This window comes from Heteronotia binoei, chromosome 1, assembly GCF_032191835.1.
Source record: "Heteronotia binoei isolate CCM8104 ecotype False Entrance Well chromosome 1, APGP_CSIRO_Hbin_v1, whole genome shotgun sequence".
NCBI lineage: Eukaryota > Metazoa > Chordata > Lepidosauria > Squamata > Gekkonidae > Heteronotia > Heteronotia binoei.
In genome coordinates this window covers 258,297,967-258,312,712 of record NC_083223.1, presented here as the reverse complement: position 1 = coordinate 258,312,712, position 14,746 = coordinate 258,297,967, and the positions used below count along the sequence as shown (strand labels likewise).

Here is a 14,746-nt window from a genome sequence, read left to right as displayed (position 1 = left end):
GCAGGGGAAGATTTTAAACTACTTATAACAAGTATATCTCTCAAGTTCTTAGATCTACAGTAGGCAGAAAGAGCAGCAAGCCTCACATCTAGGAATATTAGCAAGTAAGTGCCAAGGTTTTCTAACAACATTTTTGACTTGAATCAATCTCTCATTGTATGTCAGTGGAATAATTCGTTTAGATTTATCTTGTCTATTTTTTGGCTCCAGAAGGAAGGATCTGCTGCCGGGGGTGTGTGTGTGTGTTATCTCATAAAAAGCCTGTTTGACAATTCTGGAAAAGTAGCAGCCCCTCTCTCTGAATAGAAACCTAAGTAATTTAGGTTGTTTTACAAAGTCAGAGAAAATGCTACAGTTCCTCCTGATTCTCAACATCGGAGAATAAAGCAGGTTCTTTATTAAATTCTGTGGGTGGAAACTATCACTAACCAAAAAGGAATTAGCATCTGTGGGTTTTCTGTAGGTGCTAGTCTCAATTTTGTTTCCTACTCTTTTAATATTAACATCCCAAAATTATCTCTCTAGTCATTTATTTCAAATCCGATGGTTTCATGTAGGCCATTAATAAATTGTTTAAATGACAGTAGATGTTTTACTGGATTCTTCCAAATAAATAACTTTTATGTTGTGTCTTGCATTTCTGTCCCAAAATTACAACACAGCGGACGCTACGGAGGTGACCAGTGGAAGTCCACTGGTCCCCGAATGTAGCGCCGAAAATATGCTCCACCAATCAAGATCTGTGGCGGGAAGTTTAACTGGCCAGGATTGGACCTGGCCAAACTGAGGGTTGTTCCAGGGTATGTATATAATCGGGACCCGGCCGCGTTGCCTTGCCTTGTGATGTACTCGCTAATAAAGCATGTTGCCTTCAACACATCTCGTCACTCAGTACATTACAATTTATATATAATGATGTTCTCAGAAAAGAAACATAGTTCAGGGGAATTCCAAGCTTCTTCAGTCAGAGGGTTGTTTTCCTGTAACAGATTGACTATTAGAGATAATTGTCATCTCAGTACAGCTCTGTGGTTTAGTGGTTAGTAGGTTGCTTTGGATCAAAGAGTAAGCAATGTTTTTTCCCACAGGTGAGAAAATAAAAAAAAGTTTTGAGTCCAGTGGCACCTTTAAGACCAACAAAGTTTTATTCAAGGCACCGGGAAACTCAAACTTAATTCTTGCATTTGTTAGTTAACTCTTATATTTGTGTGCTAATTAATGCTGCTCAGAGATCTTACCGAACGCTTTAATCCAATCTCAGCTATAATCACCCAGTTACTTATGCATCTTGACTCTAACTAGTCCTTCCTGGCAACTAACATCCGCACACCCTCTTTCTATCTACATGTAATGGTTGAACAAGTCTTTTTTTCTACTGTTATCTGAAGAAATGTACACGCACCCAAAACCTTATACCATTAAGGCCAAAACTTTGTTGGTCTTATAGGTGCCACTGGACTCAAACGTTCTTCTGCTGGGTGAGAAAATAGTCTGTAACAGGTACAGCAACAACCTTTTTCAGATAAACATTTTGAATAGTTTCTAGATATGTAATGAGCAGGGCTTTGTGTAGAAAAAGCCCAGCAGGGACTCATTTGCATATTAGGCCACACCCTTGACACTAAGTCAGCCAGGACTGCATTCCTGTGTGTTCCTGCTATTTTTTAAAAAAGCACTGGTAGTGAATATATTGTTTGAGCCACACAAAAATAGTTTGTTACACATAGAGCTAGAATCTAGAGTCAATATGTGTTGTGGTCGAGAGAAAGAGATTGAGTTTCTTGATGCTCTCAATGACTGTGCTATGGAGCAGATGGTCTCAGAACCTACCAGGGGTGGGGCGATCCTGGATCTGGTCCTAAGTAATGCCCAAGACTTGGTGAGAGACGTAAAAGTGATTGCGCCGCTTGGGAACAGTGACCATAATGTTATTGATTTCACCGTTTGTATAAATAGGGAGTTGCCCCAAAAGACCGCCACAACCACATTTAACTTTAAAAGGGGTAAATTCTCTGAGATGAGGAGGCATGTGAGGAGGAAACTGAAAGGAAAGGTAAATACGGTCAAAACCCTTGGGGAAGCTTGGAGACTATTTAAAACTATAATCCTAGAAGCTCAGATAAAATACATACTTAGGAAAGGCACAAACAGGTATAAGAAGAGGCCAGCATGGTTAACAAACAAAGTAATGGAAGCTGTAAAAGGTAAGAAGGACTCCTTTAAGCGGTGGAAAACCAGTCCAAGTGAGATTAATAAAAGGGAACACAGGCAGTGGCAAATCAAATGCAAGACTGTGATCAGGCAGGCAAAAATGGACTATGAGGAGCATATTGCAAAAAACATAAAGACCAACAATAAAAATTTCTTCAAATATATTAGAAGTAGGAAACCAGCCAGGGAAGCAGTGGGGCCCTTGGATGACCATGAGGTAAAAGGATTACTGAAGGAGGATGGGGAAATGGCTGAGAAACTGAATGCATTTTTTGCCTCCGTCTTCACCGTGGAAGATGAGAAGTGTTTGCCTGCCCCAGAACCACTAATATTGGAAGGGGTGTTGAAAGACCTGAGTAAGATTGAGGTGACAAAAGAGGAGGTCCTACAACTAATAGACAAATTAAAAACTAATAAGTCACTGGGTCCGGATGGCATACATCCGAGAGTTCTGAAAGAACTCAAAGTTGAACTTGTGGATCTTCTAACAAAAATCTGTAATCTTTCATTGAAATCTGCCTCTGTTCCTGAGGACTGGAAGGTAGCAAATGTCACCCCCATCTTTAAAAAGGGTTCCAGAGGAGATCCGGGAAATTACAGGCCAGTCAGTCTGACTTCAATACCGGGAAAGTTGGTAGAAACCATTATCAAGGACAGAATGAGTAGGCACATTGATGAACACGGGTTATTGAGGAAGACTCAGCATGGGTTCTGTAGGGGAAGATAAGAACATAAGAACATAAGAGAAGCCATGTTGGATCAGGCCAACGGCCCATCAAGTCCAACACTCTGTGTCACACAGTGGCAAAAAATGTTATATACACACATACACTGTGGCTAATAGCCACTGATGGACCTGTGCTCCATATTTTTATCTAAACCCCTCTTGAAGGTGGCTATACTTGTGGCCGCCACCACCTCCTGTGGCAGTGAATTCCACATGTTAATCACCCTTTGGGTGAAGAAGTACTTCCTTTTATCTGTCTTAACCTGTCTGCTCAGCAATTTCATCGAATGCCCACGAGTTCTTGTATTGTGAGAAAGGGAGAAAAGTACTTCTTTCTCTACTTTCTCCATTCCATGCATTATCTTGTAAACCTCTATCATGTCACCCCGCAGTCGACGTTTCTCCAAGCTAAAGAGTCCCAAGCGTTTCAACCTTTCTTCATAGGGAAAGTGCTCCAGCCCTTTAATCATTCTAGTTGCCCTTTTCTGAACTTTCTCCAATGCTATAATATCCTTTTTGAGGTGCGGCGACCAGAACTGCACACAGTACTCCAAATGAGACCGCACCATCGATTTATACAGGGGCATTATGATACTGGCTGATTTGTTTTCAATTCCCTTCCTAATAATTCCCAGCATGGCATTGGCCTTTTTTATTGCAAACGCACACTGTCTTGACACTTTCAGTGAGTTATCTATCATGACCCCAAGATCTCTCTCTTGATCAGTCTCTTGCCTCACTAACCTGTTACATTTCTTTGAGGGGGTGAACAAACTTGTGGACAAAGGAGACCCGATAGATGTTGTTTACCTTGACTTCCAGAAAGCTTTTGATAAAGTTCCTCATCAAAGGCTCCTTAGAAAGCTTGAGAGTCATAGAGTAAAAGGACAGGTCCTCTTGTGGATCAAAAATTGGCTGTAATAGGAAGCAGAGAGTGAGTATAAATGGGCAGTCTTCGCAGTGGAGGACGGTAAGCAGTGGGGTGCCGCAGGGCTCGGTACTGGGTCCCATGCTCTTTAACTTGTTCATAAATGATTTGGAGTTGGGAGTGAGCAGTGAAGTGGCCAAGTTTGCGGATGACACTAAATTGTTCAGGGTGGTGAGAACCAGAGAGGATTGTGAGGAACTCCAAAGGGATCTGTTGAGGCTGGGTGAGTGGGCGTCAACGTGGCAGATGCGGTTCAATGTGGCCAAGTGCAAAGTAATGCACATTGGGGCCAAGAATCCCAGCTACAAATACAAGTTGATGGGGTGTGAACTGGCAGAGACTGACCAAGAGAGAGATCTTGGGGTCATGGTAGATAATTCACTGAAAATGTCAAGACAGTGTGCGTTTGCAATAAAAAAGGCCAACGCCATGCTGGGAATTATTAGGAAGGGAATTGAAAACAAATCAGCCAGTATCATAATGCCCCTGTATAAATCGACGGTGCGGTCTCATTTGGAGTACTGTGTGCAGTTCTGGTCGCCACACCTCAAAAAGGATATTATAGCATTGGAGAAAGTTCAGAAAAGGGCAACTAGAATGATTAAAGGGCTGGAACACCTTCCTTATGAAGAAAGGTTGAAACGCTTAGGGCTCTTTAGCTTGGAGAAACGTCGACTGAGGGGTGACATGATAGAGGTTTACAAGATAATGCATGGGATGGAGAAAGTAGAGAAATAAGTACTTTTCTCCCTTTCTCACAATACAAGAACTCGTGGGCATTCGATGAAATTGCTGAGCAGACAGACAGGTTAAAACGGATAAAAGGAAGTACTTCGTCACCCAAAGGGTGATTAACATGTGGAATTCACTGCCACAGGAGGTGGTGGCGGCCACAAGCATGGCCACCTTCAAGAGGGGGTTAGATAAAAATATGGAGCAGAGGTCCATCAGTGGCTATTAGCCACAGTGTGTGTGTGTGTGTGTGTGTGTGTGTGTGTATATATATATATATATATATATTTGGCCGCTGTGTGACACAGAATGTTGGACTGGATGGGGCATTGGCCTGATGTAACATGGCTTCTCTTATGTTCTTAATCTTTTCTTTAAATAAGCATTTTGAGCAGTTTCTAGATTTGCAATGAGTATATTGCTTGAGTCACACGCTTCTGATATGACATTCTGTAGCAGTAGCAGAAGCTCAATGGGAAGGAAGTTAGTACAATTGATGTTTCTCTCACCTGCCATTACATTACAGTAAGACAGGAGAGTTCAACCGACGTGAAGACTGTGAAAGTTGAAAATCTGAGGACTGAAAGGAAAATAAAAGCAACAAAAGACAACAAATCTGAACACAAGTCATCATGTCTTGGAGGCCAGAAGTAAGTATAAAAGATCTAGAAATTAACTTTCCTGACTTTGGCTGAAGAGGGAAGGGGTTTCAATTTACCGTGATCCTGTGAATTATTGACCTCCAAAACATCCTTTCGTCGATAGCCTTGCTAAGTCTTACAAACTGAGAGCCATGGCTTCCTTTATAGAGACAATTCAAATGGGAGAGGGGCATCAGCGAGATACTTTAAGGAAATACTATAAGAGTGTTAAATGTTTTAAGCATGTTTAAAAATAAGATTGTTTAATTGGGTTTGCCTGTGTCCTTTATAAAGTGTATAACTCCCACACCTGGCTTTAAATTTTATGGCAAACATGGCCCAGTGTGACAAACCGACATTCATGTCAGGTCCGGCTCTTGTAACAAATTAGTTTGACACCTCTGCTCTATAGGTTAGGCGCAACTATAGTTTAGGTGGGACTGCAGAGTGGTAAAGCAGCAGTACTGCAGTACTGTGATCTGAACTCTCTGCTCACGACCTGAGTTCTATCCCAGCAAAAGCTGGTTCAGGTAGCCGGCCCAAGGTAGACTCAGCCTTCCATCCTTCTGAGGTCAGTAAAATGAGTACCCAGCTTGCTGGGGGGAAAGTGTAAAAGACTGGGGAAGGCAATGGTAAACCACCCCATAAAAAGTCTGCCATGAAAACGTTGTGAAAGCAACGTCACCCCAAAGTCGGAAACGACTGGTGCTTGCACAGGGGACCTTTCCTTTCCTGGCTGCCTATTGTGTTTCTCCTGGCCAGGCCATCATCTGCATTTCTATGGCACTGGCTCGCTCTCCCAACATGTCCCTCTGCTTTCCTCCTGCTAGTCAACAAGGAGTCCTTCATAGTCTTTGTACCTCTATAGAGTGCAAACCCCAAAATTACCCTTCTAGGTTACAAATTTCATCATTAATCCTGGGATGTAAGGAATTTGCCACAGCCCTGTATCCCTTTCCTGGCTTGTTGATAGAGGACAGAGCTTTATTTCGTTGTAAAGAGGCAGTGAGCCTATGGGAGAGTAAGTCCCTGAAGGCAGCAGGTGAGGAAAGGAGGGATTTAAGCAGGAGAGGCAACCCAAGGGAGGAAGCTGCCAGGAGCTTTAGGCTGGAAGCAAAGCAGGAGGTTTCTGAAGACCACAGAGTGTAGAGAGATGACCCCAGTCACTCAGAACAGAGCCTGGGGAGCCCACTGACCCCCCCTCTCCACAACCCTCCAAGCATGGGTGGTCAGACTTGGCCTGCAACAGCACTGATTATAAGGCTTTTCTTTGTAACACAGTTTGGGACTATGTTAGGGTTGCCAAGTCCAATTCAAGAAATATCTGGGGACTTTGGGAGTGGAGCCAGGAAACTTTGGGGGGGGGGGGGGGGTGGAGCCAAGACCAAGGCTGTGACAAGCATAACTGAACTCCAAAGGGAGTTCTGGCCATCACATTTAAAGGGACAGCACACCTTTTCAGTGCCTTCCTTCCATAGGAAGTAATGAAGGATAAGGGCACCTTCTTTTGGGGCTCATAGTACTGGACCCCCTGGTCCAATCATTTTGAAACTTGGTGGGTATTTTGAGGAGAGGCACTAGATGCTATACTGAAAATTTGGTGCCTCTACCCTAAAAAACAGCCTCCCCAGAGCCCCAGATACCCGCAGATCAATTCTCCATGATTTTCTATGGGAATAAATCTCCACAGGGAATAACAGAATTCCCAGCAGACATTTCACTCCCCTCCCCCCGCTTTCTGATGACCCTGAAGCGGGGGGAGGATCTCCAAACCGGGGGATCCCCTGCTCCCACCTGGGGATTGGCAACCCTAGACTATGTCAGGTCAGGCCCGTAGCTACAGTGGGGCCCAGGAGGGACCAGGCCCATCCTTTCAACCCCCCATCTAACTGTATGGCTCCTCCATTGGAGGCCCCCAACCTGTCCCCTTTGCGCACCGCCACTCTAAACAAGTAGTAGCATTGCTCCTGGTGTTTTTGCTTTTCTCTCTCTCCTTCCCTAACACAGCATGCAGAGCAAAGGGGGGTGGTGTCAAGAGGTCTCTGTCTCTCTCAGAGAGGGGCACATAAAAAAAGGGTGGGGGGGAGCAGAGCTGCTGTGACTGTCCAGGTGAAGGGGGGTTAAGCTTGTGGAACTCAAGGCAACTTACAGTGCTGAGAGGCCACCAAACTGGGTGGCCCCCTGGCCTCCCCAAAGAACAAATCCTGCTGTGGGTCCCACCAAACATTAAATCCTGGCTACGGCACTGTGTCAGGTTGTGGTTGAGCGCTTGGTGAATAAACTGCACACAGCAAAAAGGTTGGTCTCCGCTTGGTCCCTTACACTTGTGTTCTAGAGATGTCAGCCAACTTGTGTTCTAGAGATGTCAGCCAACTAACATACTATGCTATGTCTCTGTGCCTCCCCCAAAAGGATTGTCTGTCTCCTCCTCCTCTGTCTCTCACTTACTCTCTAAGGCAGGGGTGTCAAACTCATTAGTTATGAGGGCCGGATCTGACATAAATGAGACTTTGTCGAGTAAGGCCATGTATGTCATAAAATGTGTGCCATAAAATGTGATGCCAGGTAGCATAATCCTCATCTGAAGAAGTGTGTATGCACACAAAAGCTTATAGTCTGAATAAAAGTTTATTGGTTTTAGAGGTGCTACTTGACTCCTGCCAGTTTGGTGTAGTGGTTAACTGTGTGGTCTCTTATCTGGGAGAACCAGGTTTGACTCCCTACTCCTCCACTTGCACCTGCTGGAATGGCCCTGGGTCAGCCACAGCTCTGGCAGAGGTTGTCCTTGAAAGGGCAGCTGCTGTGAGAGTCCTCTCAGCCCCACTCACCTCATAGGGTGTCTGTTGTGGGGAGGAGGATAAAGGAGATTGTGAGCCTCTTTGAGACTCTGAAATTCGGAGTGAAGGGCGGGATATAAATCCAATATCATCTTTTTCTTGTTCTACTGCTTCAGACCAACATGGCTGCCTATCTGGATCTATAAACACAATTAATTTAAAAAAAGACTTAAAACATGCTTAAAGCATTACCACTCTTGCAATGTTTTGTTTATTTAACAGTCTTTGATAACTGACACCTCGTGGTCTGAATTATTACATCAAAATCTGGAAACAATGTCTGTGCTGTAGCATTCTTGTGTATGCTGTTCAGGTGTTGTTCAGATGTATCTGTAAGTTGCAAACCTGCTTTTGATCTGTTTGCGGGCCTGGTAGGACCTCTCTGGGGGCCTGATTTTGCTCCTGGGGCCGCATGTTTGACACCCCCACTCTAAGGCACAATGAAGACAGGCCCTGTAGGAACTTTCACAAGCAGCCCCTCCAGTTGAGTCTCTATAGCTGCTGTTGAAAAAGACTTACCCTTCTGTTAATTCTTGCAGATGAAGCCAAAACCTGGAGATCTGATTGAGATTGAACGGCCTTGTTATCAACATTGGGCTATCTACATAGGCGATGGATATGTGGTCCACTTGGCTCCAGAAAGTAAGGGCTTCTCTACTAAAGAGCAGAAAGCAACATTTATGGAGAAAATGGCTAAGGACCTTTCCAGATACCACCCCCTCCCCGAGTGAGAGCCAGTTTGGTGTAGTGGTTAAGTGTGTGGACTCTTATCTGGGAGAACTGGGTTTGATTCCCCACTCCTCCACTTGCACCTGCTGGAATGGCCTTGGGTCAGCCATAGCTCTGGCAGAGGTTGTCCTTGAAAGGACAGCTGCTGTGAGAGTCTTCTCCAGCCCCACCCACCTCACAGGGTGTTTGTTGTGGGGGAGGAAGGTAAAGGAGATTGTGAGCCTCTCTGAGACTCTTCGGAGTGGAGGGCGGGATATAAATCCAATATCTTCTTCAATATCTTCAGTGAATTCCATGCTAGCACTAGTATTCCAGTGTAGCACTTGTAGTGTCCTTCACTCTTCAAGACAATCCACTCCAGTCCCCTCAGCTTCAGCTAGCATGGCTTGAGAGTGCCAACTGGAACACAGGCTTGTATCTAATGGGCCAGTTGATCCAGCGTCAGCTTTCCCAAACCTCTGCCTAAACAGGCTGGGAAGAAATCAGGCTAAGCTGCCCTGCTAGCAGGTGTTAAGCTCTTGTGGCAGCACTGAGCTTTGTCTGGGATTCTGCAAAGAATTATTGCTCTCACTGCGTAAGCCTGGGGTGGCAACTTAGCATTCACCTCCTTTGGGCCACCTTGGGCTGGATCATTTGCTGCTGCTGTTCCTGCAGTGATAGCATCTCCTGGGCCCATATTTACATCCTGCCTGGTGGAGGTCTGGTGGTTTTTTCAGGGATCAGTGGTGAGGTTTCCTTTGCAGGCTCTAGCAGGGGGCTTGTGACTGCCAGAATGTTAGCAGCAGCTTAGTCTGCAGAGCTAGGCCCTCCCTGATTCCTCTGGTCATCCGTCTCTTCTCCTGAGTCACTGGGTTGGGCAGAGGAGGTCTTGACAAAAGGCAAATTATATATACTTTCCTCAGCTAAGAAACACAGTATAATCATGGAGCGTGCTTAGGGTTGCCAAGTCTCTCTTGGCAATTGGTGGGAGATGAGGGGAACTTACCAGAAGAAAGAAGCAGGCAACATTGCTGGCATCTCACAGGAAGTGATGTCATGATGTTGTGACTTTACTGTGACCCTAGCATTTGGGCAAAAACTCTGTGGTAAATATTACTTCTACTGTAGAGTTTTTTCCCAAATACCACAGCATTGCCTGGATGCAGCTGGCGATTTTGTTACTTCCTGCACAGCACCAGCATCATGGACTGGACCTTCCTCTTTCTCCTGGTAAGTCCCTCCACTGGCCAGCTGATCAGATTACTTTGACACTGCACACCTTGACCTGCATGTGAATTCACAGTATTACATATTGATGTGCAGACTGATATATCCTCTTTCAGAGTGATGACTTTTGATTTATTTTCCTATAATTATTTCAAGGGTTATTAGAGATATTGTATATCCAGTGATCCATGGTCTTTGTGGAGTTGGTCTTTCCCGATTCCCCCTCATAAAAACAAAAGACCACGAGAAGAACCCAGTAGGATCATCTTAGTGTAGGGTTGCCAGGTCCTACTCAGGAAATATCTGGAGACTTTGAGGGTGGAGCCAGGATTCTTTCCCATTCCCTAAATAAATAAATATAGCAGCTGGATCTTAGGAAAATCTTTTTACAGAAAGTTGTTCAATAGTGGAATCAGCTACCTAGGTGTCAAGCAATATGAATCTTTCTTTCAATAATCTAATGCTAATGAAATAATGCAATTGAATTTATCTGTAAAACTTCATAAATGTTACTAACCAGAGCCAAGCTGGGCACATCAAAGCAGGTAACATTTAGGGGGTAGTTTGCGCCTCTCGCTTTTACTAACAAATGCAGGAATTTCCTCTTTGAAGATAAAGCGCCTCCAGGGACAGGTTCCCAGGCCTGACCCCAAGGAAGGAAACCACAGAGAGATAAGGGATTACTGTGTGAATCTTCACACGTGAATATAGCATTGTTTAGAGAATGTAGCTTTGTTTAGAAACTCTTTGATGTGCCACCTTTAAGTATGCCTTTCACTGTTACTGTGTATCAGTTCCAATCCTTAGCTCAATCCTGGACTATCAAATAGATCATACTTTGTTTCAAATCAAAGACTGATTACTTTGAGATCCAATTGCTTGACACTAGGGAGGTGACAAATTCCCCATCAAAGAATCATAGAGTTGGAAGGGACCTCCACGGTCATCTAGTCCAACCCCCTGCACAATGCAGGAAACTCACAAACACCTCCCCCTAAACACCTCCCCTCAGGGCCATCTTTAAGCATCAGCTGGACAAACACTTGTCAGGGATGCTATAGGCTGATCCTGTATTAGGCAGGGGGTTGGACTGGATGGCCTGTATGGACTCTCCCAGTGCTGAGAACTAGTTAAAACTTTTCTTCCTGACTTGCTAGGGTTTTTTTAAAATGCAAATAATTTCAGTGAAAATTTGGCTCAAAAAACAGTGTAACTTCAAATTGCAAAAAAATATTAATTGCATCAAAATGTTTCTAAAAATGCTTACAAATATATGCTGTAATCTTTCCAAATTACCCACTAGAAAAATCCTTTTTGTGTAATTACTCGGAAGACAAAAATGTATAGAGGAATTTATTGATGCACTGCAGATTACTTAGACTGAAAGTTGCTTTGTGTGTTCCCCCCCCCCCCTGCTCTCAAGGTGAGGTCGCAGGAGCTGGCTTTGGTAGTCTTCTTTCTATTACAACTGACCGTGCAGTGGTGAGGAAGGATCCTCTTTTGAAAGTGGTGGGGAATGACAAGTACAAAATCAATAACAAATACGATGGCAGATACCTACCACTCCCTGTGTATGAGATCATCTCCAGGGCAAAGGCAGAGGTGGGAAGAGTGATGCCTTACAATGTGCTCAGTGAGAACTGCGAGCATTTCGTCACTAATCTGCGTTATGGCAACCCTGTCAGTGACCAGGTATGTAGATCTCTTTTTCTGTGAATATTGATAATCTATGCAGTGATATTGTACTCTGGGGTATAGTCTTCTGGTCTGGCCTGACCAGACAAGATGTTATCTTCTTCTCGGCTTGCACATACCACTCTTTTGTGGCTGGAGTGTTGACTGGAGTGGGTTGTAGGGAGGGACCATAAAACTCCAGCCTTGTTCCATCCATATTGACTTCCAGGTGGCTTCTGGGCTCAATTTGAGGTGCTGGCAGGCCTCATTTTGAGCAGGAGCCCACAGGAGTGGATCTCCAGAACCTCTAAATTTTATTGTGCTCTTTCTAAGCCCCACCCCCCAAACTTACTTGTGGACTTCATTGTTCAAACCCCATGTGAGAATTTTGCTGAAGTCTGAGATCTGACAAAACTTTCTAATATTTTCCCCCACTAAAAATATGGGAAAGTAACCAAAACATATAAGCAGACAGATGGAAATAATCATGCACTGCAGCCACATAGGAGAAAGTAATTTAAGAAGTATGAATGCAGTAAGGTTTTATTATGACAATTATAACTCAAGAAGCATTTTAAGGTAACTGCTGAGCGGATATAATTTAGTACACCTTCCGATGATGTCAGGGTTGTGTGGCATATGCAAAGGAGTTGTGCTAATGAGCTCTGGCACCTCTTTTTCTACTAAATGACCCCTGGGTGCTGGCATTGACTTTTAAAGCCCTGTATGGTTAGAACCATATTCGGAGGCCCTGCTTCGGTTGTCCCTGCCATTTGAAGCTATACAGGTGGCAACTAAAGAAAGGGCCTTCTCTGTCATGGTACCAAGATTCTGGAACTCTGTCTTTAGGGAGATTTTTCCATCTCCCTCCATTGGTGTCTTCTGCCAGCAGAAGATACTTTGTTTTATCTGGTTCTGGTGGTGTTTGTATGTTTTACTTAATTATTTTATCATTTTAATGTGTTTTTAATGTTTGTAACCTTGGGGATCACGATTGGGCGAAAAGGTGGCATAATTTTAAAGTAGTAGTAGTAGTGTAATAGTTGCAGCTATGTTGCATTGGAATCTTTGCAAGAAGTATGGCTTACCATCAGCCAGAAACTCATGGGAGCACAAACCAGACAAATTCATGGAGAATGATGAAACAAAGATTCTTTGGAACTTCTAGTGACAAACAGATAAACACCTGGAGCAGGCCATAGCCGTTGGGGGCCTGTGGGGGCCCTGTCCCCCAACTTCTGGGCCGGGCCCCCTGACTTGTGGCCCCCAACTAGTGGCATTCACTCTCTTCCACCACCCCATGATCCAAATTGTGTGGGAGAGGTGACAGGGGCAGCTGTCAGCCTCCTTGCATGATTTAAAGAATTGGAGGTATACAAGTGCCACACACATGGTGGGAAATTTCAGTCCTCTATGTTAATGTTAATTGTGGGGGACACTATTACTAAGAAAATGGTCTCCTGTGTGTCCAGAAGCTCAGAAAAGTCCTACTTCTGTCTCAAGTATTTGCCCACCAGAAACTCTTTCCTGGGCTTCTCAGTTTTTCCTCTGAGTTGTGACTGATGACACCAACAAATCTGGAAGAATGTCTCCTGCTAAAAGTATTTGTACTTACAGCACTCTTGACTGTCTTTCTATCAAAATACTCTTCCTAGTTCAGGGGTGGCCAAACTTGCTTAATGTAAGAGCCACACAGAATAAATGTGAGATGTTTGAGAGCTGAAAGTCATGAACACAGCGGACTCACTCTGGCCCACCAGCTTCCAAAATGCTGACCACTCCCCTGTCCAATTCAGTGTCCAATTATATATTATTAAACATACAGAGAGAGAGAGAGAGGGCATTAGGCAAGAATAAAAGCAGCCTTGAGCTGCTGGCATAATATCTTATTTATTTTAATCTTCAAGTGATCTTTGATGGTAATCAACTGAACTGCTAGGTAACGAGAACTATTTGTTTCCTGACTTTTTTTTTTAAGTGATATATTTTGGCAAACATTCTCTAGCTCCCTCAATTGGAAACAAATGAGAGAGAGAGACATGTAAGGAAAGAATGAAAGAGGTGGAGAGAAGGAGAGAGAAAGCAAATAGATGGGTGAAAGAAGGGGAGGAAGAAAGGTGGAGAGAGAAAGAAAGGTGAAAAAAAGAAAGAGCTGGAAAGAAAGCAAATAGATGGGTGGGTGGAGGAAGAATGGGGGAAGAGAGAGAGAAAGAGAAACAAAGCAAATGGCGGGAGGGGGAGGAAGGAAGGAAGGAAGGAAGGAAGGAAGGGAAAGAAAAGTAGAAAGAAAGCAAATAGGAGGGAAGAAAGGGGAATGAAAGAGAAAGAAAGGTGGAAAGTATGTGTGGTTTCAGTGTGTTCTCCAAACCCCCTCCCCTGCACCCATGCCAGCAGTCTTGGCTTGGAGAAGGGATTTAAAGAGAGAAATGCATCCTCTGAGCCAAGCCAGCTAGCTGGTGTAGCAGTGAGATTGGGCTTGAAAAACACATTTAACTTTAGAGGGGTAGGGGGGAGAGAGAAAGGGAGGGAGGAAGAGATGAAGAGAGGTAGAAATAAAGCAACTTTAAATGCATTCTCCAAGCCCCCTACATTGGCAGGCTTGGCGGAGGAGGAGGAGGAGGAGGAGGAAGATTTATACCCCGCCTTTCTCTCTGAATCAGAGTCTCAGAGCAGTCACAATCTCCTTTATGCCCCCCCCACACAACAGACACCCTGTGAGGTGGGTGGGACTGAGAGAGCTCTTACAGCAGCTGCCCTTTCAAGGACAACTCCTATGAGAGCTATGGCTAACCTAAGGCCATTCCAGCAGCTGCAAGTTAAAGGATTTAAATAGACAAATGATTCCCCAAGCCAGCCAACATGGTGGCTGGGGCTTCAAGATCTGCATAATACATGTGAAAAGAGCCTCATGTGGCTCCTGAGCCACACTTTGGCCACCTCTGGCCTGGTTGCTACATCTCCCGCTTCACTCATACTCACGAGCGTGGCAACCATCTTTGGTGCCCTCATGTTTTTGCACTTTAGAGAAGGTGAGCTCAACTGCTGCTCCTCCCCTTACCTC

General features: G+C 44.4%; 1 protein-coding gene across 1 annotated transcript; it reads left to right on the top strand.

Moving 5' to 3' along the window:
- Positions 1–5,154: 5,154 nt before the first annotated feature.
- LOC132580346 (phospholipase A and acyltransferase 3-like) lies at positions 5,155–11,727 on the top strand. Its single transcript, XM_060251127.1, has 3 exons — positions 5,155–5,248; positions 8,616–8,718; positions 11,435–11,727. Exons 1-3 carry the CDS (start codon positions 5,231–5,233, stop codon positions 11,725–11,727), a joined length of 414 nt encoding a protein of 137 aa, XP_060107110.1. The 5' UTR covers positions 5,155–5,230.
- Positions 11,728–14,746: the final 3,019 nt, after the last annotated feature.

Coding starts and splice junctions, on each gene's coding strand:
- LOC132580346 (XM_060251127.1), top strand. Junction 8,719..11,434: donor GGTCCACTTGGCTCCAGAAA/GTAAGGGCTTCT, acceptor CCTGCTCTCAAG/GTGAGGTCGCAGGAGCTGGC.